Source organism: Sander vitreus, chromosome 22 (genome assembly GCF_031162955.1).
Source record: "Sander vitreus isolate 19-12246 chromosome 22, sanVit1, whole genome shotgun sequence".
Lineage (NCBI taxonomy): Eukaryota > Metazoa > Chordata > Actinopteri > Perciformes > Percidae > Sander > Sander vitreus.
Window position 1 is genome coordinate 15,503,940 of NC_135876.1, and position 25,019 is coordinate 15,528,958.

Consider the following 25,019-nt stretch of genomic DNA (forward strand, 5'->3'; position numbering starts at 1 on the left):
TCCAAAATACATTACAATCACATTCTAACAGAAAGTAACACCACAACACCTACAATTCAGTTCAGTTTCCTATTACTTATAATCTGTATGCTCAAAACTCTAAGAGCATTTCCACCAGCAACACACAAAAAACTAATGAAAAGTTCGGAATGATAAAATTAAAAACGGCGTCCCAGTGAAAATAATGAAATAAAGTTTATGAGATACAAAGTCAAAGTCTGGCTCAGTGAAAATAATGAGCTACTAAATCAGAAGTACAATTTTTAATCTACAATTTAATTTGATTTACTTTCATGTATTAATGTGTTTGACGAATCTGCTGATATGTCGTCAAGTGCCTGTGCCGGTAGCATAGACAGTAGTAGTGAAAGTGCTTGACCGGAGCGGAAGCTATGTTTACTCATTTCCAGAGATTTCATCATTCTCTTCTCGCATTACGGCGGTCCATGCTTCGTAGCGCAGCATCAGCACTGCTGAGGACCAGCACTGAGATTTCCGCCTTCTGTCCGGTGTCTACGGTCCGGTTTGTTAGGCAGTCGCTCCGCTACCCGCCCAAAAACAGGCCGTTTTCAACGTCGGTCTGCTTGTGTAAAAAGAAAAAGAAAAGCCTGTGGCTGCAGCTGGCGGAAGGACAAACCATGGCCGGCAACATTGAAGAGATTCTCGCTCCTTTGAGGCTTGCAGTCAAAGAACAGGTATCACTTGTTATCTCTTTACTGATGTGGACTAAGTCGGTTTGTTCAGGATTATATATTTTTTTATTGCCTCTGACTGGGTCACAGTCAGCATGCTAACCGGCTAACTTGACCGGCTGATTTGAAGCTGTCAATGAAAGAGGACAGCCATTGCTAGCTAACCGCTAACGCTAACTGGCAGTCATGTCTGCGCCCTTTGCCACGTTTCAATGTGCTGCTGTTGCAGACGTTTGTGAGCAGGGTGGGGTTAAGAGAAAAGGCGAACTGAATGCTACTAAAAAAAAAAAATCAAGCAATTGGCTGATTGCTTTGTAAACATGCGAAGGCTTGAAGTGTAGTTGTAGCCGACTCAGGGGTTTTCTGGATGCCAGTCTCAAGCCCACCTTTCTGTTTTAGGGGGAGCTTGTGCGCCAAATGAAACAGGATGGAGCTCCTGATGTGGATGTCACTAAAGCTGTGGCTGAACTTAAAGCAAGGAAGAGAACTCTGGAGGCCAAGGTGAGTGCCCTTTAACTGTGGATTTGAATTCAATTAATTGAATCTAATTGGTGAATCAGAAACCTTAAGCCTAAATTCACTGGCAAGCCTTAGAGAATTATGGTTTTGTAAAAGAAAAAGACATGAGAAATACCCACTTTTCAGCTCTCCCTTTAATAGCAAAGCTGTGCTGCAAATATTGATGCACTTTCATTAACGGTGTGTTTTGCCAACACTTTTGATCCACTATGGCAACCCACCATGTTGACAAGCAGGCTGGCAAATGGGTGCTGGCTGGAGATGCAGGTGTTTGACATCATGGCGCATTTGATAAAAGGATGTATTTAATTTGGATGTTAACCGTCAGATATCAAACATGGAAATTAATTTGAAAATGAAATGTAACATAATAATCCAAGCCAAAATATCCCCTTACTACTAGTGCTCAGAGCTTTCAAGCACATCTCACAGTCTTCAGAGACTTAGAGAGGGTTATGATCACACCCTGCCTAAGAGTAAGACCACTTTGTATGAAGTGTCCGATATTCTAAACATAAGTCACGTAATGATACCTGAGCCAGCTCTGTTTGCTAAATGAAAACTACCAGATGCGGTTGAAAGCACCAACAGCAGTGTTATATAAGATTGTTCTTAAAAGATCAATAATGCATTTCAATGCTCAGATATTCCTAAATTGATCCTGGTCCTCAAACTTAACTCTATCTTAAACTAATTTTGTAACCTGACAGTATTATGACCTGTGTGAATGTGTCCTCAAGTAGGTGCACAGTGCTTTTGTTTTTTGCGGACACAAATGTGTTTTTGTCATCATAAGATCTGTAGGAATTAAACCAAAAGTCATTATCTGTGATATATTATTTCTTCTGTGGGTGTTTCAACAATGTTTGGCAATTGTTTATGTATATCTATTGATGATGATGTTAGAAAGTGCTCCCTGGTGGTTCCTACAGCCAGCTTCAAAGTGCTGAACTGTGGGTTTTTGTAAACAGGTGGATGTTGATTCTGCAATTGTATGCATGGAAGCTGCCACTACAGCAGCCTTCCATAGCTTGGTTGCAGATACGTTGTTTGGAACAAATTAAACATTAATAACACTTATGTTAAAATGTCAGATATTTTGTTTCCTTGCTTTTTCCTAGGACATTGTGGGCACATTTGCTGACTACATGGTGTCAAGAATGGTATAAATGTAATTCTCATTACAGGAACTGTCATTACAACCCAAAGATGACATTGTTGACAGAACCAAGATGGAGGATACCCTCAAGAGGCGATTCTTTTACGACCAGGCCTTTGCCATATATGGAGGTAAGTCTTGGAAAGTCTTAAGTTAAAGCTAATGTTAAGAACGTAAAGGTTTCAGGTTGCACGTAAATCGCCGTACACATAGTCGTTAAGCATTCTGTTACCATACAGTAATGCTCCTCAGGTGTGAGTGGCCTGTATGATTTCGGCCCTGTGGGCTGTGCCCTGAAGAACAACATCCTGCAGGCCTGGAGGCAGCACTTCATCCAGGAGGAGCAGATCCTGGAGATCGACTGCACCATGCTGACCCCTGAGTCTGTCCTCAAGTAGGTGTTAAAAGTCATTACCTGTCATAGCATGTCTTCTATGGGTGGTAAACAGTATTTGGTCATCGCTTATGTGTATTTAATTCATAATAATGTTAGAAACTGACAAACAAAGTGCCTTGTGGTTCCTGCAGTCAGATACAAAGTTCTGAACTGTGGGTTTTTGTAAAGAGGCGCGATATTGATTCTGTGATTTTATGCATGGAAGCTGCGACTATAGCAGCCTTCCATAGCCCGGTTGCAGATACATTGACTGAATGGAATTAAACATGAATAACTTTTCTTTTAACACGTTTCAAGTCAGGTGTTTTGTTTGTCCCGTTATTTAGGACATCAGGACATGTGGACAAATTTGCTGACTACATGGTGAAAGATGTCAAGAATGGCGAATGCTTCAGGGCTGACCACCTCCTCAAAGGTAAGCCTTTTGTAAATCTCCCTGTGTGCCTGAGTATATTTAGAGACTTGGCTTCCACTATAGTGCAAACTAAAGATTAGTCATCCTAAAAACAACCCCAGCAGAGGTCTTTGTAAGAATTCATGTGTATTATTCATGGGATTCTGCAGAGGTTGGGATGGAAGCGGTCCAAACCTGGGTTGTCAGTAGCTGCTGCTGGTTGGCCAAGCTCTGAGTATCAGTGTTGTGCCCGAGGGAGAATGGAAGTGGCTGGACCAGCAGAAATCACACAGGGCTTTCATAGCAATGCAAGCTGCTAGGATCACAGAGACCGCAGCTGTGCCAAAAATCCGGCAGAAAAAAATTGGAGAATAATTTATACTATATTGATCCTGCACGTGAAATTACAATTTTTTCACTCTGTTGGAGAACATGTCAGTTGCTGCAAGACTTGGAGGCTAATTGGCTCAGATGACATGATGAAACTTGAAAATATTATATAATGAGAATATGTCGAGTCATGTTGTGTATTATCTGAGATATGTCAAGTGACGTTTTGACATCTCAAGCCTACTCTTAACCGATGTGCATGTCTCTTACTGATTTAGTTTTTAGCTCATTTTCACACTGTAGGTCAAATAAAATCATTTCTTTTATTCATAAAAAAATAAATCTGTTGTCTGTTCAGTATTATCACACATGTTGCTGAAAGCATTGTTTTCATGTTTCTGTGTCCTACAGCCCACCTCCAGAAGCTGATGTCTGATAAGAAGTGTACAGCAGAGAAGAAGGCGGAGATGGAGGAAGTCACCACTCAGGTCTGTGTGAACTGAGACAAAATTCTTTTTTGAGGGATTATGTAGAAAATATGTTTCCAGCAGGGTTTGTAATGATTTACTGTCTCGACTATAATTTTAAGATGGACAACTACACCCAGCAAGAGCTGACCGATCTCTTTGTGAAGTACAACGTCAAGTCACCCACCACAGGAAATGACCTCACACCTCCCATCTCCTTCAACCTGATGTTCCAGACGTCCATCGGACCAGGGGGGAACATGCCAGGGTAAAACACAACGTAATACTGTGGAGAATCTTGCCTTGATGTCACGTTTGTATCATTGTTGAGTGATTGATTTAATCTAAACTTGCAGCTATCTGAGGCCTGAAACTGCTCAGGGAATCTTCCTCAACTTCAAGCGTCTGTTGGAGTTTAACCAGGGAAAACTTCCCTTTGCTGCTGCTCAAATAGGGAACTCCTTCAGGAACGAAATCTCTCCTCGCTCTGGACTCATTCGTGTTAGGTGAGAGATCCACCGTGTTGCCTCATTGTTCTCGAAATTATTTTGTGTTTTGTGTGACACATGACATTAAACAGGAATGTAATTGCTCCACATTTTCACACAGAGAGTTCACCATGGCTGAGATCGAGCACTTTGTGGATCCAAATGAGAAGGTCCACCCTAAATTCTCCAGTGTAGCCGACCTGGACATCACGTTATACTCCTCCAAAGCTCAGACCAGCGGCCAGTCTGCACATATCATGAGGCTGGGGGACGCTGTGGAGCAGGTGGGAATCCCTTTATAAAAATACTATAATAAAGTTTTAGAGATGAGTCTGTGTATTCAGCAGGTATTTACACAGGAAACTCGGTAACATAAGCTCAGAAAGTTACTTCTTAGCTGTTATTGTGCTTTTGCGACCAGAAAATTGCTTCACTCAAGATTTTTAAATACTGAAATCTCAGATGAAATATGATCTTGTATAATATTGATACATATTACTCAGCTGTAGTTTGATAACACTGAATGTAACCCTGTAATACATGTGATCTACAAAAGGGGCTCTAGGCAAATACAAGTTTTGACTAAAACAATTATAACTCAAGATCCATTTATGAGCCATTAAGTGGACCTTGATTTAGTAGTTTTGTCAACTACTGTTTCTTTTCTTTCAAGGTTTTTTTATTGAATGACAAAATTGCAAAAAACAATTACTGTACAATGGGATATACATATTTTCCCCTTTTTGTCAACTACTGTTTCAAAGGACAATAAGGAACTTTCATACTCACTGATTCTTCTGTCTCATTTAAAGGGAGTGATCAATAACTCCGTCCTGGGATATTTCATCGGGAGGATCTACCTCTACCTTACTAAAGTTGGTATCGCCAAAGACAAGCTGCGTTTCCGACAGCACATGGACAACGAGATGGCTCACTACGCCTGTGACTGCTGGGACGCCGAGGCCAAAACTTCCTACGTACGTTCCATTGCAGTGTTTTCTTATGGCTCATCAAGGAGTCCGCATACTTTTGCTCAAAGTAAATGTATATCTGTTGCAGGGCTGGATCGAAATAGTGGGATGTGCTGACCGATCTTGCTTTGATCTGCAATGCCATGCACGAGCTACAAAGGTCCCTTTGGTTGCTGAAAAGCCCCTAAAAGAACCCATATCCTTAAACTGTCGCAGCTCTTAAGACTGCAAAAGAAAAGCCTTGTACCATCAAACAACAAAGAACATTTTAAGCACTCCAATGCCTTGTTATCCTCCTTAACTTCTCCACACAAAGTTGTAAATGTTGTCCAGTTCGAGCCCAACAAAGGAGCCATTGGGAAGGCGTATAAGAAGGATGCTAAGATAGCCATGGAGTATCTGTCTGTGTGTGACGAGTGCTTCATTACAGAACAGGAGCAGCTGCTCAATGAGTCTGGGTGAGTGCTATTCTCCGCAGTCATGCAGTAGGTATGTGTCCCTGATAAAAGGTTGTGGTTTTGTCATTTGCAGCACACTCGGTGTGTCATTTTTTACTCCACAGAGAATTCACCATCGAGTCAGAAGGCAAGTCCTTCAAACTCACAAAGGACATGGTCAGTGTGAAGCGATTCCAGAAGACTCTGCATGGTGAGATATATACATTTTTCTGTTTAGTTTTATATGTATTTCTTGTGTTTTGTCTTTTAACATCTTGGGACCATATTGAAAATGTATCCTATCGTTTGAAATTTTTTGTCGGGATACTTGGAGCGACAGTTTGTCTAACACACATCTTCTGTCTGTCTTGGTCGTCCACAGTGGAAGAAGTTGTTCCCAATGTAATCGAGCCCTCCTTTGGCATCGGTAGGATCATGTACACCATCTTTGAGCACACATTCCACGTAAGAGAAGGTGATGAACAAAGAACGGTAAGTCGGTAGTCTGGATCAACAACATGGACGATGTTATCTATGAAATAATACATAATTTCTGTTTCTTTATGGCATCTAGTGTTGTTGAATGTGCTGTCACGTAGAGTGTTGTCCCGCGTTCTTACGGTTTATTTACATCCTTACTATCCATTCCTACCTTGCAATATGTAATAGCTAATCAATGACAGATTTTAGATTTAAACATAGTTTTCTCAAGCAAGTTGGCAGATTAGACATTAGGGACTTATTTAACACTTAATACATTTCACATAGCAGCAGCTGCCTTATAATAAAAGCCTTACCTAGCTGCCAAAAATGAAATTTTTTTATTTAATGATTGCTTTTGTGATTGATTTTCATTTAAGAGCTTGTTTTCTTCATTACTGCAACTTCTGTTTCCTCCAGTACTTTAGCTTCCCTGCTACTGTAGCTCCATTCAAATGTTCCGTCCTGCCTTTGAGTCAAAACCAGGATTTCATGCCCTTCGTGAAGGAATTGTGTAAGTGACATAATGATACCATATATGTTCTATTTCTGTCTGTGAGGAGGGATGTGCTGTTGCTGCTGTCTTGGTTAACTTTTTTTTATCTCTCTCTCTTTCCCTGTTAGCTGAGGCAATGACCAAAAATGGTGTGTCTTACAAAGTGGACGACTCTGCAGGATCCATCGGCAGGCGCTACGCCAGGACGGACGAGATCGGGGTTGCATTTGGCATCACCATTGACTTCGACACGGTGAACAAGACGCCTCACACAGCCACGCTGAGAGACCGCGACTCAATGAGGCAGATCAGGGCCGAGGTACAGCACAAATTCCCTTGTTTAGGTTCAACTGATACTTTCTGCATTATATACTCTTTATATTCTCTACTCTTTATATTTATTTATAAGATATGCTTTATAGTATTTGTTAAAGGGGTGATAGAATGATTATATAGGGTATTTCACACTGTTCCTTAAGGTCTCCTAATAGGGTATATAACCTTGGTTGGGCTGAAAATGGCCCGGGTGCTGTTCTATGCTCCCCTAATGCAACCCTGTGAAATAGCCCTTGAATGAAACAAGGTTTTCTCCCTTTTATATGGTATGCTCAGGAATATTTAGATGAGCTGCGCACTGATTGGTTGGTTTACGAAGCGGTGCTGCTGCACATGGAGGAGAGAGGGGAGGGGCTGCTCCTCTAAGCATATGGCGCTGGCTCCTCTGCTCGTCCTCTGTCACAGAACAGAAGAGAGAGACTGTTTTGGCAGCCACAGGAGAGAAATACCTTGCGTGCTCAACAATACTGGCGTCTTTTCTACAGAAATTCGACAGATTTGTCACTAGTCGCTTTTGTGAAAAGAGTCACTAAACTCATCAACTAATGAAGCGGAGGGGTGTGACCTCCCACAATTTCACTGGTTGAGGCGGCAGATATGGACTTGACTCCGGTCAAAGAATCAGGCTCCAGAGGAAGTATATCTGGTTAACAGAGCTTTATTTTGAGTTTGTGTTTGTGGTCTACAAGAAACAAAGATAAATACAATAAGAATATCAATTTAAGCTGCAGTATAATTAATATCAATAATAAAGGAGCTATACTAATAATTATTAATGGTATAGGAATCAACAGTGGTTAATATAGTTACTAACTGAACAAAAAAACAGCAGCTTTAAACTTAAAGTGCACAAATATTAGCTGTTATAAATAGGCTACAGACATGGAGCGTTAAATCACGATCAAAAATAAATCACGAGGTGATTAAATGCACATAGCATACAAAGCACAGCAACTGAGATTCACTTCACAATAACCTCCTACATTATATTATAGAAGTGAACTTTAACATATAAACACTCAAAGCACACAAAGCGTGATAAACCGGCGTTATCACATATTAACGGTGATAATTAGCTAGTTGGACTCTCACGAGTGTGCTGTTGAGAAAGGAAAATAAAGCTTACATGACAACTCGTGCCATAACTTCAATCTAAATAGTTAAACTATACAGTTACATTTTTTTTTTTATATATATATATAAAAGTATATTTATATTAGTACCTGCATGTGGTCACACAACAAACTCCACATGTACAATACTCACGTTTTCCTCACAAACGCACAAACCAGACAGAATGAAGAAAAGGAATAAGGAAAAGACCGCTGCCTCTCTAAACAGACATCAAAGCGCAGTGCCGCTCACTCAACTGACATCAGACTGCAGTATAGCCGTCCACCTGCAGGGGGCGTGGACAGGCTTTCCAACAACTAATGTTACTGTACAAAGCACCAGAGACACAGTTTAGTTACAGTTTAGTCATCCTCCAGTGTGTTGCGTACACACACACACACCAATGCAAAGTTTCAACACTTTCATTACAACTAGTGTTGTTTTAATGTTACCCTTGGGACATAAAAAAGCTCCACTTCCAGACAAGGAATCACAACTCACCCTGTAGCTAGTTCAGTGTCTCAGCGTGGGGACATTTAGCGGAGAGTGAAGCCCACAGGCACGTCCTCTGCCCCGCTGCGTTAGATCCACAAGTCTATCTACTACAAGATATCTACTCGTGCTAAACACTTTTCTCTGGGCCAGTATTCCGTTGTACAGCCTGGAACACTGCATTTACGACGTGGTTCACTTTCAATATCCTTGGAAAAAGTTCCAAACTTTCTTCTTTCTAAAGTACACAGCGCAGCTCGCAGCTAAGCTCGTATGTGAGATCTGCTTGACCTACATTCAAAACACCAGCTGGTCTCAGACCAGTGGTCTGTATGTAAATTTTGGGGCGTGACAAAGGTACAGACCAGAGCCAATTAAGGTACAGCCACCGAGTTGACGTCAACTATTAGCTTTGTTGGGATTTGCCCGTTTTTCAGCGGCAGTTTCAAATTGTAAGATTTACATAGGAAAGGGATGTCAATGGGAGGTTCTATGTATACCTATTTTACCCACCAACTGTCGTTATTCAACTATGACAAGGTAAACTCTGTTTTGCATTCTATCACCCCTTTAAAGGCAAAATATGTGTCTAACCATTCTGAATGAACTATTGTGGGGCTGCAGAGACGTCCCGGGCCTACAAATCCCATCCTACAGACTAAAGGAAAACATCTTTGTTTGGTACTGGTTTGGAAAATGATGATCCAAAAAATGGATCATTCCCTCCAATATTGTGAATCATTGCAATCACAACATCAGTCAATACAATTTGACATTTTCCTCATATCGTGCAGCCCTAAGCATCTTTTTAGGTTTCAGATTTTTTCCATTTTGTTACGTGGGACTACAGTGATTGTGTATTGGGATCTCAACAATAAACCGCAGCATTGTGGCTGCTGCGGGATTTCTTTCACTACACATCATGTGTACTGTGCAGTGACTTTTTTTCTAAAAAATGTAGCCGTGTTTGTTACCCCAGGTGTGGACCTTCTTTGTGTATTTATTACCTCTCCTTAAATGATAATTCAGCTTATTTATACATTTCCCATCTTGACTGTAATTCTGTTGAAAATGAGAAGCATTCCCATGTAAGGAGCTTGCCACTGCTTCAAAAGTTCATTAAACACAGCAGTATTTCAGATGTACTTACACACACAATTTAACACAATCAAGTAAAGTACGGTAATCTTTTCTCTCTTCAGGTCAGCGAGTTGCCTGTGATTATTCGGGATTTGGCCAATGGCAGATTGACTTGGGCAGAAGTGGAGAGCAAGTACCCCATTTTTGAAGGACAGGAGACCAGCAAGAAGGACACAGTTGAAGAGTAAAGCTCACTTGCCTGCCAGTCGTTACATAAAAATCCACAGACTTGTTGCATATGCATCAACAGGAAGAATATTGCAACTGTATTGTGATAAGCTATAGTGGTGCACCGAGCCCTCCTTGTGTTCTACGCCACTACTATCACTAAAATGTCATGTATTCATCATATCTAACAATTGTGGAAAGCTTGCACAGGACTGTTGTTTCCCCGATGAGCAACATTTCAGCCATGTATGACCATGTCAATATGTTTTAAAAGGGAGAAAATGTAATCAGGTTGTTGTCGTCAGTGGAAGGAGGCTTCCACCATTCAATTTTTCAGGCAGATTGGATTGAGATATTTAACAATTTCAATAAAAAAAAAATTAAAAAAAACAGCACTCACTGGATACCGGCATACAAGTGTAATGTTTTCTATCAAGTTAAAGCTTCACAGACTGTCGTGAAGACACTTATGTCCAGTTGTCCACGTCACAGTGATCATTACTATGAGAGTATCAAGTCACAAACAGCTAGGGTGAAAGATGGAACTAAATGAGATGGGAATAGGGGCTTTCAAAAATGAAAGATTGTTAATTTTGGGCATGAATTATATATTAAATTGCTTATTAAAAGGCATACTGGAGTTTAAGCCTCAACTGTTAATTTGACTGTAATGTTTGGGAAATGTATGCAGTTTTATCTTGTAACCTGGCATAAATGTCCTAATGATCCAAAACCATTGAAGAGTGCAATAATTGCAATACAATGGACCTTGCTCGCATTTTTATTTATATATATGTATGTGTGTGTGTATGTATGTATGTATGTATGTATGTGTATATATATATATATATATATAATATATATGTGTATGTATGTGTATATATATATGTGTATATATATGTATATATGTATGTATGTATATATATGTGTGTATATATATGTATGTGTATATATATATATACACACACACAATGTGTCAAAACTCCAAGAACACTTTATCAGACCAAGATATTATAGCTTGTGGCCTGCATCATGGTCATAATGATAGATTTGCTATTAATACTCCATGTTTTGCTGCCTTTTGACATTTTTTACCTTCTCCATGCACCTTGCAAGCAGGTGAAGTGCCAGAAACAACCTCTACTTCTGCCCTTCAGTGTTTCAAATAATACATACCTACTAATATGCTGTATTTGAACAGTCATTGAGCTGAAGTTTAAATTTATTTTTAAAAAGCAGCACCTGCTCAGAAAACTATAGTAGCCATCCTGTAGTTCGTCTTCTTCCAAACATTCCTTTATTAAGTAGTTTGTCCAACACTGGTAAGGAATAAAGGATGAGCTGCATTTTGTTCAGATATTCTTTGTTCCTCCAGTCTTGTGATGGTGGAATTAAGGAGAACATGAGAGAGCAGGAAAGCAGATTTAATACAAACCTCACATAAACACTCAGATATTATGAATCCTCAATAATAATCTATCCTGTGATAGCTGCTCTGGCTGACTCCTCCACCAGAATTGCCTCTTTGTAAAGACAAGGAGTTGATCATTCCTCCCACGAGATAAATCCCAGACACTTCATGTATCCCCAGGGCTCCAATCTCATCATCCCCGCCTTATTAGAACTGGTCCTGATTTTACAGAGGAATGACAAGATGTGACATTAACGGTTTCAATCATTTTAATACCCCACATTGATAAAAAGATTTCCTGACATTTGATTGATCGTCTTTTCAGGTGAGCCCGTCAGAGTCTGTGTGCTGTGTGAAAGTAAACAGCCTTCGGTTCCGGTGGTTATGCTGGATTGTTGCCGGTTTCACTCGTTCTGTGTAAAATTCCATTGATTCAATAGGTCTTTTTTCACGGCAGACATGTAATATATATATTTTAATATTTCCTTCAATTTGCCAAGTACATGTACACATACAAGGAATGTATCCTCTGCATTTATCCCATCCTAACCAGTTAGGAACAGTGAGCAGCCATAGTCCGGCGCGTTGTGCCTAGCATGCATGTCTTTATGGTGGGAGGAAACCCACGCAAACACGCAGCAGTGCTAACCACTGAGCCACCATGCAGACATTTTTGACTTGTCATGGTAGGAAAAGCACAGGTGTAACCTATAACATTAACAATGGCTCTGCTCTAGTCAAGTGTCCCAGTCAGTGAGTCAGCATGCACAATAGCAGGACCCTAAAACTGAAGCAGCTAAATGGAATTCAGCCATCATTCATTTTTATTATTTACACCTGTGTCTTTCCTACTATGACATATCCAAAATCTGGGTACATGTGCAATTTTTTTCTTTTATTGTAAAGTAAATGTGCTTGAATTCAGAATTTTCTTTGCTTTAGCTCTTTAAAAAACAGCCACCGTTTAAGGAAGCATTGCACACATTACGGTTTTGTGTAGTCCATTTACATCTAGATCAAGAGTTAGAGCAATCGAATGGAAAATAAAAGAGAATCAAAAAGTTTAAATCAGTAGCAGCAGGAGAAGCATCAATCAAATAAAAATGTAACTGCTAGTCTTCTTCTCCTCTTTTAATGTCAAACATAAAATGCCTCTACTGTAAGATGATGTCTCATACGGCATCATGGTGATGACATTAGATGTTGGATTTTAATATATCTGATTGTGATTATGAATATATATTTTGAGATAGGGATTAACTACTGAAGAAAATACACAGGATATATGTTACATAATCTTTCTAAATGCATCCACATTACAAATATGATTCTTTCAAATTTTCTTATAGGCAGTCTAGATCTATTCCACAAGGTGGCACCACAGGCAAACTAATTATTTTGTTGTCATTTGATGTTTTTACAGATACAAATCCTACAGCCACAAATTATTACAGTGTTGTATTGATCATTTTGCACATTTTTAACACATTTTGACAGTAAAAAATAGCAAAAAGTCTATCAGGAGGTATTCGTACCATCTAGATATCAGCCTATACTGAGGAGGAAAAGTTTATACCTTGCATGCCTGTCCTTTTAATTTGTGTCCAAGCCTTTTGAAACTGAGATTCCAGGTATTAAACTGGTGTAATCGTGTTACATTTCTTAGTTTTGAATATGGTAATATACGTAATATTGTTGTTTTGTTGTTATAATAACAACAAAAATGTATTGCTTCACATTATAAGACGATCTTCCATTCTTGTACTGAGCCGTGTCCCTGTACAATGTTCACCATGTCATTGTTTATGTGGGGTGGACCTTGAAGTCTCACCATCTTGAGGAAACAATGTGAAAGAGTCCCGTGCAGAGAAGGGATTATGTGATTCCAATTCCTCACTGAACTACACCCACATTCATAAAACATTCAAGGACCCCGCAATCTGACAGCACACCAGATGTACTTGAAGGAGGTGAAAAAGATCATCTGTGTCCTATCAAAGTTAATATGAAGACCATATCCACTTTAATTATTCATCAACAGAAACACATCGCTCTAGGGAAAGTGAAATGTCAGAGGGCCAACCATGTTTGATCAATGTTTGATGTCAATGATCACTCGAGTGTTTAGCCTCATGTCTTAAGGTAGTATTGGTTCATTATGTGTGGGTTTTTCCTTCATCCCTTTGACACTAACTAGTCACCACTCTCGTTACCAACAAGAGGGTGAGGAAGTGGTTGTGCCCTGCAGCTGTGATTTTAAAAAGAGCCATTATCTGTGTCCCCAATAAGCTGTTAAGTGCTGTTTAACATCCAGTTGACGACCTCATAACTGTTCATTCTAGACTACCTGCTGTTGCCTGCTACTTCAGTTTTTTTTATTTTTTATTAAGCTCAATGTTTTCAACGTATAACCAACCTTCATAAAACATTTTGCATGTTAGAGATCAATCAACTGAGAGTGTAAACAACTCCATCTAATATTTATACGATGAACCAAAAGCCACTGTGTTAATATTTTCTAATATGTTATGCTTTATAAAGAGTTTGTAATGTGTAATTAATGACTGCATTAATGGATTTACCATTGCTTTATAGCTCAACCATCAAATTTTGGGTTGCCAGGTTGTATAAATATTCTGTGGCAGATGTTATAGTGCATTCCATGTTGGCTTCATACATCTAACAGACATGAAACAATATTAGTATTTATTTGGAGTCATGTCTGGCCACCTGATGAATGTAAGTCCAATATTCACTCTTCTTTTAGCTCTGTTTCTGTCTCCACCAACTCCTAAGGGGCAATATCTGTCTTTTAGCTGCTAAATGCTAATAACTATTTTCATATTATTATATTTATTTTCTCTCAATCTCATGTGTTCCTTTGAGGAATTACTAATTCAATCTATTTTAAGTAACCAAGCTGTGGTTAACTACAGGATCTGAGCCATCCCATTTCAAGTGGCAGACACAGTAACCTGAGACCGATTGTCAAGTGCTGAGAAGTGATTGTGATTGTGCAAAGTGGCTCAGAGACCTGTGTTATCAATTGTACACATACATTATTGTAAACATCAGAACAGAGGCGCTGACCCACATTGAGAGCATGGTGTCGGCTGGGAGATTACGTACTAATTATGAGCAGCATCAACAGATGACAGCCTGCACTTACTGCTGTTTTCTCCTGTCCATATGCCATCATACTGTACACTTGTCTTTCAGGTGTGGTCATTTAGGGCCGTGTGGGCCTCAGCTCCATTAAAGTGACAGCGAAGGTGAAGAGGGACAAACACTCAGGCGCGTCACTGCTGGCAACAAACCAGAAAACCAATTTAGCTCCCTTGTTGTTATTCTACGGTCCGCTAAGGCGGAAATAGCCTGAATAATGTTTGTTTATCAGTGCATGTCAAGGGGGTAAGCGTCTCCTCACAATCCGAACCGCCTATGGCGCCATTTTGATGCTAATAAGCACTCACCCCCCGTTAGCATTCCATTGACTGCCATTCATTTTGACGTCACTTTGACAGCGAATAACTTTACATCTAAAGAGTTTAAAGACTTTATTTGTCCATTGTTTATTTCTAAAGAAACACGACAATGTATAAAAGGCTCCATTACCTTGTACCTCACGTTATGGCTCCGTAGCAGGTGTTTTTGTAAAAATAGGCTAACGATTATGTCATAACCACGGGCCTTACTGTTGCATAGTAGAGGAATTACCGTATAGTACAGGAGAAGCTCGCAGGCAGTTTCGAATTACATTAGCTGTTTAAGTTTAATTACTAATGTTAACTAGCATTTTAGTTAGCAATAATTAGCCTGTGCCTATGTTATCTCCTTACATATACCTACGCTCTCCGTCTCTGCAAGATTGAGAATGATTGAGACTTCTCTTGGCACAGCTACCAGAAGGCTTACAACTTTCAGACAGGTTGCTCACGTCACATTTACGTCGTCTCTCTCAGTTGGAGGCTGCGCAGTAACGCTCGGCGCTCACCGGAAAAGTGCTTCTAATGCCCTTCACTGGTCTCTGTACAGAGCAAGGGATCTGTTGGTCCATTCTTATATACTGTCTATGGTGCACGTGGAGGATGTAGGTCTGCACAGTTGTATCCATTCAAGAGATGGAGCATATGATGTAAACAATAAATTAAGAAATTCACTGATTGTACACAGACTGTATAAAATCTTCTGTAGCTTTGGAGAAGTTTTGTGAAGTCTGAGTAAATAAACCATGATTATGTCATAGTGATGTCATCAGGGTTGTCTCAGCTTAGACTTGTTTTTATTTTTAACCAAAGACCTACATTATGAGGTTTAAGTTATTTACCAGGAAGGCTCTGACAAAAAAATATGCTCTTGAATTGCGTTATCATAAATGTAATCAGAAGTTTTTTGGAGTTTGACCGAGTTTGACCAATACTTACAGTCAGAGGATATCTGGCCTATGCTGCACATATTTTTACAATGGTTGCTAAGTAATTTAATGCTTTATCAGTCATACAGGGAGGTGACATTGCCAAAAATAGCCTACATTTTAGCAGTTAAATGAATATAGAAAATGTAATAAAAAAAGACAGCAAAAAAGGGTGGGTGAGGTTGGTGACTTTTGACCTTATAGGCTTATTTCAGACATCCTGGTTGTCAGAAAATGTATTCCTGTGCCAAATATTAACTAACTAAAACATTTTGGACCATTTATATGTTTGGGAGCATCTGTATTATCAAGTAAAATGTTAAATAATTTCCTGTAAATCTGTACTAAGAGCCTATAACTATACAGCTTTAATGATAAGAATGAATAGCCTACCAACAAACAGTGAGTGGTGGGCGGACTGAGAGCTTTTTTCAGGCTGGACTAAGAAGGATAACAGAAATATTGAAGGCGTGTTGTTGTAGTGAGCTTGCATGGCCCTGTGGCAGGAGGACGGTCGCCATCTCTGGGTAAACACTAACCGTATCACGCAGTTGATATTGTAGTGTGTGGATTGAAGCCGTTGCGTACAGTAGCAGCAGCAGCAGCAGCAGGAGGGGTGCTATGCTGCCTGCAACAGCGGACACACACGACTTCAATGCAGGATTGACGCTTTGTTTGTCTCCTGCACATCGGGCAGTCACCTCAGATGTTTGGACGCTTCCTCTCACTGGCATTTCGTCTTGTTTGTAAGCTCCGGGGAAATGGGACTGCATGCTTCGAATAAAATGGGATTTTAATGCTGCAAACAGCGGACGCTTTAGCCTGTGCACAGTCAGGGGACTGTAGTGCGCTTGGTAATGTTTGCCAAGGAATAAAACGGTGTAGCCGAAGGTGCATAACATCTCGTTTCCATGGACAACACGTCCATAATAACACAGGTTGCAAATCCGAAAGAGGAGGAGAGCATTTCTTCAAGTCAAGATAAAGGTAAGGCGCACACATATTGCAAAATGTCACACACATGATTCTTATTTTAACACGCCTGAATTTTGATTTCCAGCCGTAGATTATTTACGTTGTTCGGTTGCCAAATATGATCTGCAGCCCTCAGTGCAGAGAGGATACTGGGCTCAACAGCAAGCCAGAGAGTATCGACGAAACACCTCCATTGTTCAGCTGAAGCAGAGAAACATTAGGAGCCAGAGCCCTCAGCCAGCCTGTCAATGTACATCGTGTTTGGAGTGCACTGTAACTTTAGTGCTGGGGGCTTATTTTAGCTAAACCAGACCTCATTTAAAATCTTAAACATTTTGCGACGGGGTACGAGAACGGGATATTTTTTTATTTGCTTGGAGTGAGCTGGGTTTACTACAGGGGGCGGGTACTCTACTCCTTTTCCCTAGTACTGGCGACATCCCTGTATGCATCACTGGCACTGTAAAATGCCTTCTATACTCCCAATAACACCACCAATAATCAGGGGTCAAATCAACAGTTTGGCTATGGTGCATGCAGAAAAACACCATTTTTAAATTGTATAACATTATTGTGCACATGGCTGTCCCTTCATCAATGTTGTAGAAGGTGATTTTACACATTTCTATTAGTCCAAAACCCTAATTACATTGCATACGTATATTGTATACATTTTGTCCATCTTCGAATAAAACCACCTCACTGAAGCAATGAAAATGTTATCTATTATCGCTTATCAGTATCATCAGCTCCTTTGTGCAGTGCTTGATGATAAAAACAAACAATTATCATCATGTAACCGATGACGTATGTTTACATAGTCAGAAATGTTCACTTCCAGATGTGTAAAGTCCCTGAAAACAGCTCAACAGCTGCTCTACAGATTACAGCGGCTGAACGAAAACACATTTTCTCTCTGTTGTTTTGCACAAGAGTCGCCACTTCACCATGTGGTGATGACATTAACGACAAATCCCCCTCATGAGTCAGGAGCTTTCCAGTTTTCATTAACTTTGAGATTTTCACTAGTCTGTGCAGGCCAGTCACACTTTTTTGATTTGAGTCCAGCACACAAGAAAATTAGGCTGTGGAGTACTGTGTACACACACATGAGATACACAGGTGTCCATGGACATCGCAGAAGGAGGCTATGGTTGTTTGGAGCTCGGGGCTCTTACATTCCTCCACCAGGCACCCATTCCACTGAGCCACAGGGTGCCTGGTGGCCAGAGGGACCATAACTTCCTGTTACACCCAGTGCTCTGTTGGAGAAAAGGTCACCTTCCTGCACCACCCTCTGCTGAGTAACACTGACATACAGTACATGAACCACTCTGACTCATTGACCTCCTGGCCAGCGGTCACCAAATGAAGATCTGGACTTGTTTTCTTTGATAAGTTACTGGACAGTAATATAATTCAAGATCAGAAGTGAGGCTTGGACGTAGCCTTTATTTTTACTCACTCACTTCATCTTCTTTGCTTGAATCTACTCTACGAACATGGATGATCATGTCGGCCAAATCAATTGTGTTTTATGTACCACCGCACGTTTCCAATATTTCTTTTTCCTCATCAGCTTGCTCTAATCCTGTGGTGCCGCCTTGATAATTAAAAGCCATCATAAACAAATCAATGAAAACAATCACTAACAGCAAACACCCTGCTTCATCATTGACTGAAGTAGCATCATCCAGGAAATGTGTTTCTTTTAGCACATTTTTTAATTGCCCGCACAGAATTCCCACACTTTCTTGTCTGCAACATCCTGCTTGTCATGAACAGTAAATCCCAGATGATGTTGAATCCGGCAATTAATCTGGCAGGATAAAACCCAGGGTCAGTTGCTGACCAGAGAGGACACAATACACACACACACACACACACACACACACACACACACACACACACACACACACACACACACAAACGGCTGCTGTAACACACACAAAGTATCACCAGGGAGCTTACTGAATGGAGTCCCTGGCTACTGGCTCTGTCAAAGCAGACAACAAACAGTGCTTGTTGTCCAGGGCAGTTACTCTGCTCGGGCTGCACTGAAGCCTCAAATTATGACACACGCACACACACACACACAAACACGCACACACATGCACACACACACACACTCACATGCTGAATATTTCAGAGCACAGGCAGGCTATTTTCAGAGTCCTATCAGTTTCATTCCAAGTAAAGACGTAGTAACTTATTAGAGCCAAGTTTTTTTAGACATTTGGTCAGGTGGAGATTATATCTTTATGCATTATGGATTATGTTAAATGAGGCAAGGGATGGAATTATAATGTGGGTGGTTTCTTTCTTTAGACAGAGCACATGAATTGGTACAAAAGCAATCGTGTCATATACAGTATATACACAAGTTATTTTTTGCCTGTGTTGGATGTGAGCTATTTTTTGTATCATAATGTAGTTTTTCTTCGGCAAAAGCAAGGCCAGATATTTCACATGAACCAGCACATGAGCACATAGAGAAGAAAGGCTGAGAAAACAGCCTTTCTTCTCTCCAAACCCAAATGAGGGTTTTTATTTGGCAGATACATACTTTTCAGGATCTGATGCAATGAAATGTAATGGCTGGACTAACAACGCACAGGGAGTCACAGGGCGGCCAGCCTCTGTCTCACTCCGCAAGTCATTGAGGCTTTGCTGTGATAACTTCACAGTCTGACAGGTATCAATGGACGAGCTGTTTAACTTAATCAGATTAGGTCAAATCTGAGTTTAGCTCTTCATGGCTGCAGTATGAGGGATGACAGACACTTAGACTGAAACAGATTATGTGTTTAGTTGCTTGAGCTCCTGGTTGACACTTGATTAATTCTTGTAATAATTAGGCTACTCATACACTTGTACTCACACACAAATTGTTAACAGCTTATGATAGCAATGAAATACATTTTGCTTTTGACATTTTGGAGTTATAATTTGGCAAAATTTGGACATATTATCTTCATTAAAGAAAGTCATTAAAGCATATGTCTGGTGTTATTCTGTCTTTCTCTTATAGTCAAGCAATCCTATGAATACACAGAAACCAACAATGTGGTTTAGTCTCTCAATACACTCTTCATCGCAAACCCATCTGTTCCTACTGAAGACAAAGATGTATGTGTCACAAACGTATAGTTTCAATTTTAAAAAGGGTCAGTCATTTCCTAAAAAAGTTGGGGACTGTGGTTTTTAGCAAATATTACTCCAGCAGCAGAATTATTTTTTTTAGGGACTGTTTTCAATTGCGGATTAACACAAATCTGGTAATCTAGTCATCATTATGGTGTATGTGGATCGAATCAAAATAAACTACAGTCTATGTTCATGTTAATAAAAAAGACCAGTACAATAGAGCTATGTGGCCTAGAGGAATCAGGATTTGGGTACAGAGACAACACTTGTTAGTGAGATCAGCTTATTGTTGGTTTTGTCTTTTCATGGGATTTGTTCACAATAAGAAAAATGTAGAATACCCGGTATCACCAGTCTTGTTCTTTAAGTGTGCTCTAGTGTTTTTTTTCAGTTTTGCTTCTTTCATATGGCTTGATAGTTCTGTAGAACTTACCCTGGAGTCCTTTTTAAAAAGTGTTTAAAACACTGGGGACAAACAACAAACACAACTATAATTTTTTGATTGCATGCGTGTTTTTCCAGACTGAGGCTGAGTATATGCATTCTCCTAAAGAGACTTAATGTCATTCCCTCCCTGTTATTACTCCAATGGCAGCTCAAGGTTGCATCAAGACAGTGTCACAGAGCCCATTAACCTCATCCAGCCTTTTAAAAACAGTGGTCAAGGCACTATGCCTGTCCTACTACATGTGAATGTCTCTCTATAGTTTCAGACTTTCAGCAGAAGCATAGACGACGAGGAGGAGGAGCAGCAGCAGGCACTGCTACTACTGGCATGTTAAAATTATTCCCTAAAAAGTTTGTTGGTTAGAAAATATTTGCATTGTCAGAAAGAAAATGAGAAAAAAAAATATTGAAGCTTTACTTGTATATTAATTCGGAGAAAGGCCTGTGATTTCATGCACACTTGGCTTTTGAGGTTATTCCTGGAACACGCTGCTGTACATTAATGTGTGGTTATGATGTGTGGACCACACCTGCAGGAGTGTGTGCAGCACAGTTAGCGAGGGGAGCTACTGTGATTTTTGGCTGCCCTGGAGTCCCTGGCACAACCTGCAACTCTGCAGTGTACAGCACTTTGCTACTGTGACTGGAATCAAGTGTTGGGAATAGAATAATTGCAATCTGTTACTCAGACATACAGTAGGTGGCATAGATTTCTTAGCATACAGTTCACAATCTTCCACCATTCTTGAGAAGCACATTGGATTTCCAGTCAATATTCAGTGCATCATTTTGACTGAGAAGGAGATACAAGCTGGACTCTGAAGTGCAGGTCCTTATTACAGATTTATGAGCCTATTTCAGCCATTTGCTGCTCAGAAAAACTGATTATCTGCACCCCCAGGGAAGTGTTGGTGTGTTGGTGACACATCTTCATTACTTTAGTCCAATACTATCGTGAGCAGCTGATTGGGAAGAGTTGAATGATTTTCTTCCAAGCCTAAGCCCCATGACTGATAAGCTTGTTAACCGTGTGGGACCGGCCTCAGTGTGTGGATGAACATGCTTGAAGTGGAAGTTGGCAATGGTACGGCAGCACGGGCAATGGTTATGTTTAGGGTTAAGGTTAGGGTTAGCTGCATGGAAGGTGCCATTGGAGGCAAAAAACACCATAGAGCGTTTTTTAAGTACTGTCAAGAGAAAAAGCCATCTGTATTTATCTAATTATATCAAAGTTAAAGGAATAGTTTAACATTCAAAAAAATACCTTTATTTACTTTCTTGCCAAGAGTCAAATGAGAAAATTGATACTCATATATTAGGCTACAGCCAGAGATGGTTAGCTTAGCTTAGCTAAAGACTTACAACAAGGAGTGTTAGCTTGGTTCTGTCCAAGGAAAAAAAAAAACACCTCGAAAAGCTTACTAAATAACATGTTACATCTTGTGTACAGAAACTGAAGTATAAAAACAAGCAAACAGAGTAAAGCTAGCTGTTTCCCCTGCTTCGATTGTTTATGCTAACTTTTAGCTAGCCTTCTGCACAGTCACGTCATATCACAAACTAAATACCGATATTTCTTTATTAAAAAGTAAAAGAAATTTATAAAAATTCTAAAATTAGACTGATCCTGAATGTTGTATAGCAGAGTAGCTGCCCTGTAGCTCCTGCCTCTCTTGTGCATTTCGTCAGTGGTGGACTTTGATCCTGACAACTTATTATAAAAATTTTAATTTGTTTTGATAAAATGTAATATCGGCCGGCAGAGTTTTTCCCAAGAGACAGTGAGGGTTATCTCTTGTGATACAGTATGCATTAGGAAGATTTATGTCAGATTTTCACATCCGCTTTCAATAAAGATACAATCTAACATAAATCTGCAAAGTTGCCCTTAATTACGAGGCAGCCTGTAAAGAGCTATGGATTGTGAAGGAGATGCAACCGCACTGCAATCCGTTCCCGAAGAGGCCACAGGGGAAAATAGTGTGGGTTGACTCTTTCTTCATTCCTATACTGGCTGACTGTGAACACTCAAACACTCACTTGCAATTTCAACTGGAAAATAAAAGCGAAAAAAAAGTTCACATCACTGCTGCTCTGAAGTCTCTGCGCTGGGTTCCAGTTTAAAATAGAGCTTTTTACTTGTTTATAAATCTTGTCACAGACTGTATTGTTCATATGCTGCCAGTACTGTATGCATCCAGTAGAGCCCACAGATCCACAGGACTCTGATCCAGCTCCATTATTGTTGTCCCACATAGACTGTGCTGCTGCCGTAAATACTCACTAGTGCACTAATTATCTCACTGAAAATAGTCCCAAACAAAAACACTATGTACCTCTGTTTGAGTAATATTTGCTAAAAACTACAGTTTTAAGATGTACATCGTCTGTAGCAAGCATTGGGCTTTGGGCACAGACAGGGTAAGGTGAAACTATTAAAAGACTGCCTAAAACATTGTTGGTGTTGGTCTTTTCAAGAGCTTTGTGGAAGGAAGAAAAATATAGAAAAACAGTAGCCTTGTCCTTTAAGCAAATAAGTACCATATTTCCCCCCCCCCCCCAGCTAACAGTTTTATATAAGTGTAATGGTTTGTTTCTACACAGGGTTGTGGTAAATGCATTTTAATTTACCACAAATGCATTTTAAGAATTTATTTAGTAAAGTGGCTGTTTGAATTTAAGTTTATATTTCCTTTCTATCTATTATATTCCTCTTTTTATGTAATGCCTTGTGCTTATCCAGATTTAATGTGCCTGCTGCACATTAGAGACAACATTTCTCTGCTCTCAGTGAAGTATTTTGTTATTTCGTTAGTTGATTCTGCTGCACAGCATGGTTTAGGTTTTTCTGGGCCTCTTTTTATGTCTGTGTGCTTTGGACTGTATGTTTGATGGCATTGTGGGAAGGTTTTATGTTTGAATTTTGCCTCAAGTGTAGCTCATACGACGATGTGGTTGCTTGTTTTGGAGCAAACTGTACTTCAAAATGTCCAGCATGGGCTGTGAAGGCTTTCAAGTAGATTATTTATGAAAAAAAATGACATTCTGCCTTGTCGAACTCCATCCTGAGCACTGATGCGTTGTAGTTTGTATTGATGTCGTAATGTAGTTTATATTGATTTGAATGACAAAATATACATTTTAGTGCTGATAACAGAACTCCATCCATCCATACTAAGCGTCTTGTGTCTATTTTAGCTTTTAGCTTAATTGACTGCAGCTGTCAGTGACTTTTAACTCTTCAAACTTCCCCTAATTCAGTGCAGAACCAAAAACGACTGACAGTGTATGCTTGTCGTGCTTTGATTTGAACGCACAGCATTGTTGTGGGGTTACATCACTCTTCCCTTTGCTGTATATCTTCACAAGTTGGCATTCAATGGCTGTGAATGAGTAAAGACCATTATTAATGGATGCAGCAGCCTGGATGCTGCTGTTTTAATGCCCGTTTCTAACAGGGCTGTTGAGCGTGGACTCGATGGGCCACAAGTTAGGATTAATTGATGGATATCCAGCCACACGGACGTTGTCAAAACAGAACAACACAATCAATGAAAGGTAGGGGTCAAGGAGGAGAGAGAGAGAGAGAGAGAGAGAGAGAGAGAGAGAGAGAGTGTGTGTGTGTGTGTGTGTGTGTGTGTGTGTGTGTGCGTGCGTGCGTACCCAGCCTGGCTCTGACAAGGGGATGGCCTTTCTGCATATTTTGCCCTCTTCTGGCTGGCATTCATCACTAGTAATTGGCTATCTAAAAGGGAGATCATATTTTGTCCATAATGATTTTCTGTCACCCTTCCTGGTTTATGCTGCATGCCAGTTTGTCAGAAGAGCATAAAAGGCTTATACCTTTTTAAATAAACAAGGTAAGAATAAGCAAATTCATGAATATGGAGGCTGTATAAGACACAGAGGCATTTTTTTTTTATCTTCTCCAGAGGTAAAGGTGAATACTGTTTAGCTGTGAATCCCAGGGGCACTAAGTAGGACATGCTGTGGGTGGAAATGTAGAGATGAACGCCTCTCAGAGAGCAGAGGCATGAGAAACTAGCATCAATACACAAGCAGGGAACACATGTTGGTGTGAGCACATGCTCACCAATACGCACACGCGCACGCACACACACACACACAGAAATACATGACCTACTTGTTAACTGTCTTTCCATTCGTAGCAAGCAGCGTTTTGATAAATCAGATTTACTGAAAAATATGCAATTTGTTGTTTTGATGCCTGCTACATTCACGGGTGCTTTTGTATTTGAGAACAAAACTTAAAGGGGCATTCCACTGAATTTACACACGTCACAGGGAGTTGCCCTACTATTCGCAGCCTGTGAAAACAGTTGTGTAATGTGGCTCTGGAGGAGCCAAGTCTGAAAAAAACAACCCTGATGATGTCATTGTGATGGAAAGGAGGAAGACGAAGAGTTACAATGAGGTGGTCATTTACCAGACAGTGAGAGTTTAACAAAAATATGCTCTTGTTTGCATTGTGGAAAATGTAGGATCCAGTGTTTTTTTAGCTTGATCCTCCGCTGCTTCGATTTTA

The 25,019-nt window shown here is 40.1% G+C and overlaps 2 protein-coding genes and 2 non-coding genes across 5 annotated transcripts in view; all 4 read left to right on the forward strand.

Moving 5' to 3' along the window:
• The first annotated feature begins 414 nt into the window (after positions 1 to 414).
• On the forward strand, positions 415 to 10,812 carry LOC144537113 (glycine--tRNA ligase-like). The gene is made up of 17 exons (XM_078280550.1): positions 415 to 695; positions 1,092 to 1,193; positions 2,399 to 2,501; positions 2,623 to 2,764; positions 3,094 to 3,182; positions 3,903 to 3,979; positions 4,081 to 4,226; positions 4,315 to 4,464; positions 4,568 to 4,730; positions 5,259 to 5,423; positions 5,506 to 5,612; positions 5,729 to 5,875; positions 5,980 to 6,065; positions 6,237 to 6,346; positions 6,755 to 6,848; positions 6,959 to 7,149; positions 9,974 to 10,812. The coding sequence occupies exons 1-17, from the start codon at positions 447 to 449 to the stop codon at positions 10,097 to 10,099; spliced, it is 2,247 nt and encodes a 748-aa protein (XP_078136676.1). The 5' UTR covers positions 415 to 446; the 3' UTR covers positions 10,100 to 10,812.
• LOC144537541 (small nucleolar RNA SNORA84) lies at positions 2,126 to 2,260 on the forward strand. The gene has a single exon (XR_013503867.1). It is a non-coding gene; the product is annotated as a small nucleolar RNA SNORA84 (small nucleolar RNA).
• LOC144537540 (small nucleolar RNA SNORA84) lies at positions 2,881 to 3,016 on the forward strand. Its single transcript, XR_013503866.1, has one exon. It is a non-coding gene; the product is annotated as a small nucleolar RNA SNORA84 (small nucleolar RNA).
• A 5,552-nt stretch (positions 10,813 to 16,364) lies between the features above and the next one.
• The window catches only part of ctdspla (CTD (carboxy-terminal domain, RNA polymerase II, polypeptide A) small phosphatase-like a), a 30,065-nt gene continuing 21,410 nt past the window's right edge, over positions 16,365 to 25,019 (forward strand). Inside the window, exon 1 of one of the 2 annotated variants that reach the window (XM_078280617.1) lies at positions 16,365 to 16,891. In XM_078280617.1, the coding sequence (XP_078136743.1) occupies positions 16,816 to 16,891 (76 nt within the window). In that variant the 5' untranslated portion in view covers positions 16,365 to 16,815. The remainder of the gene's footprint in view (positions 16,892 to 25,019) is intronic. The other variant, XM_078280618.1, reaches the window with a different exon arrangement.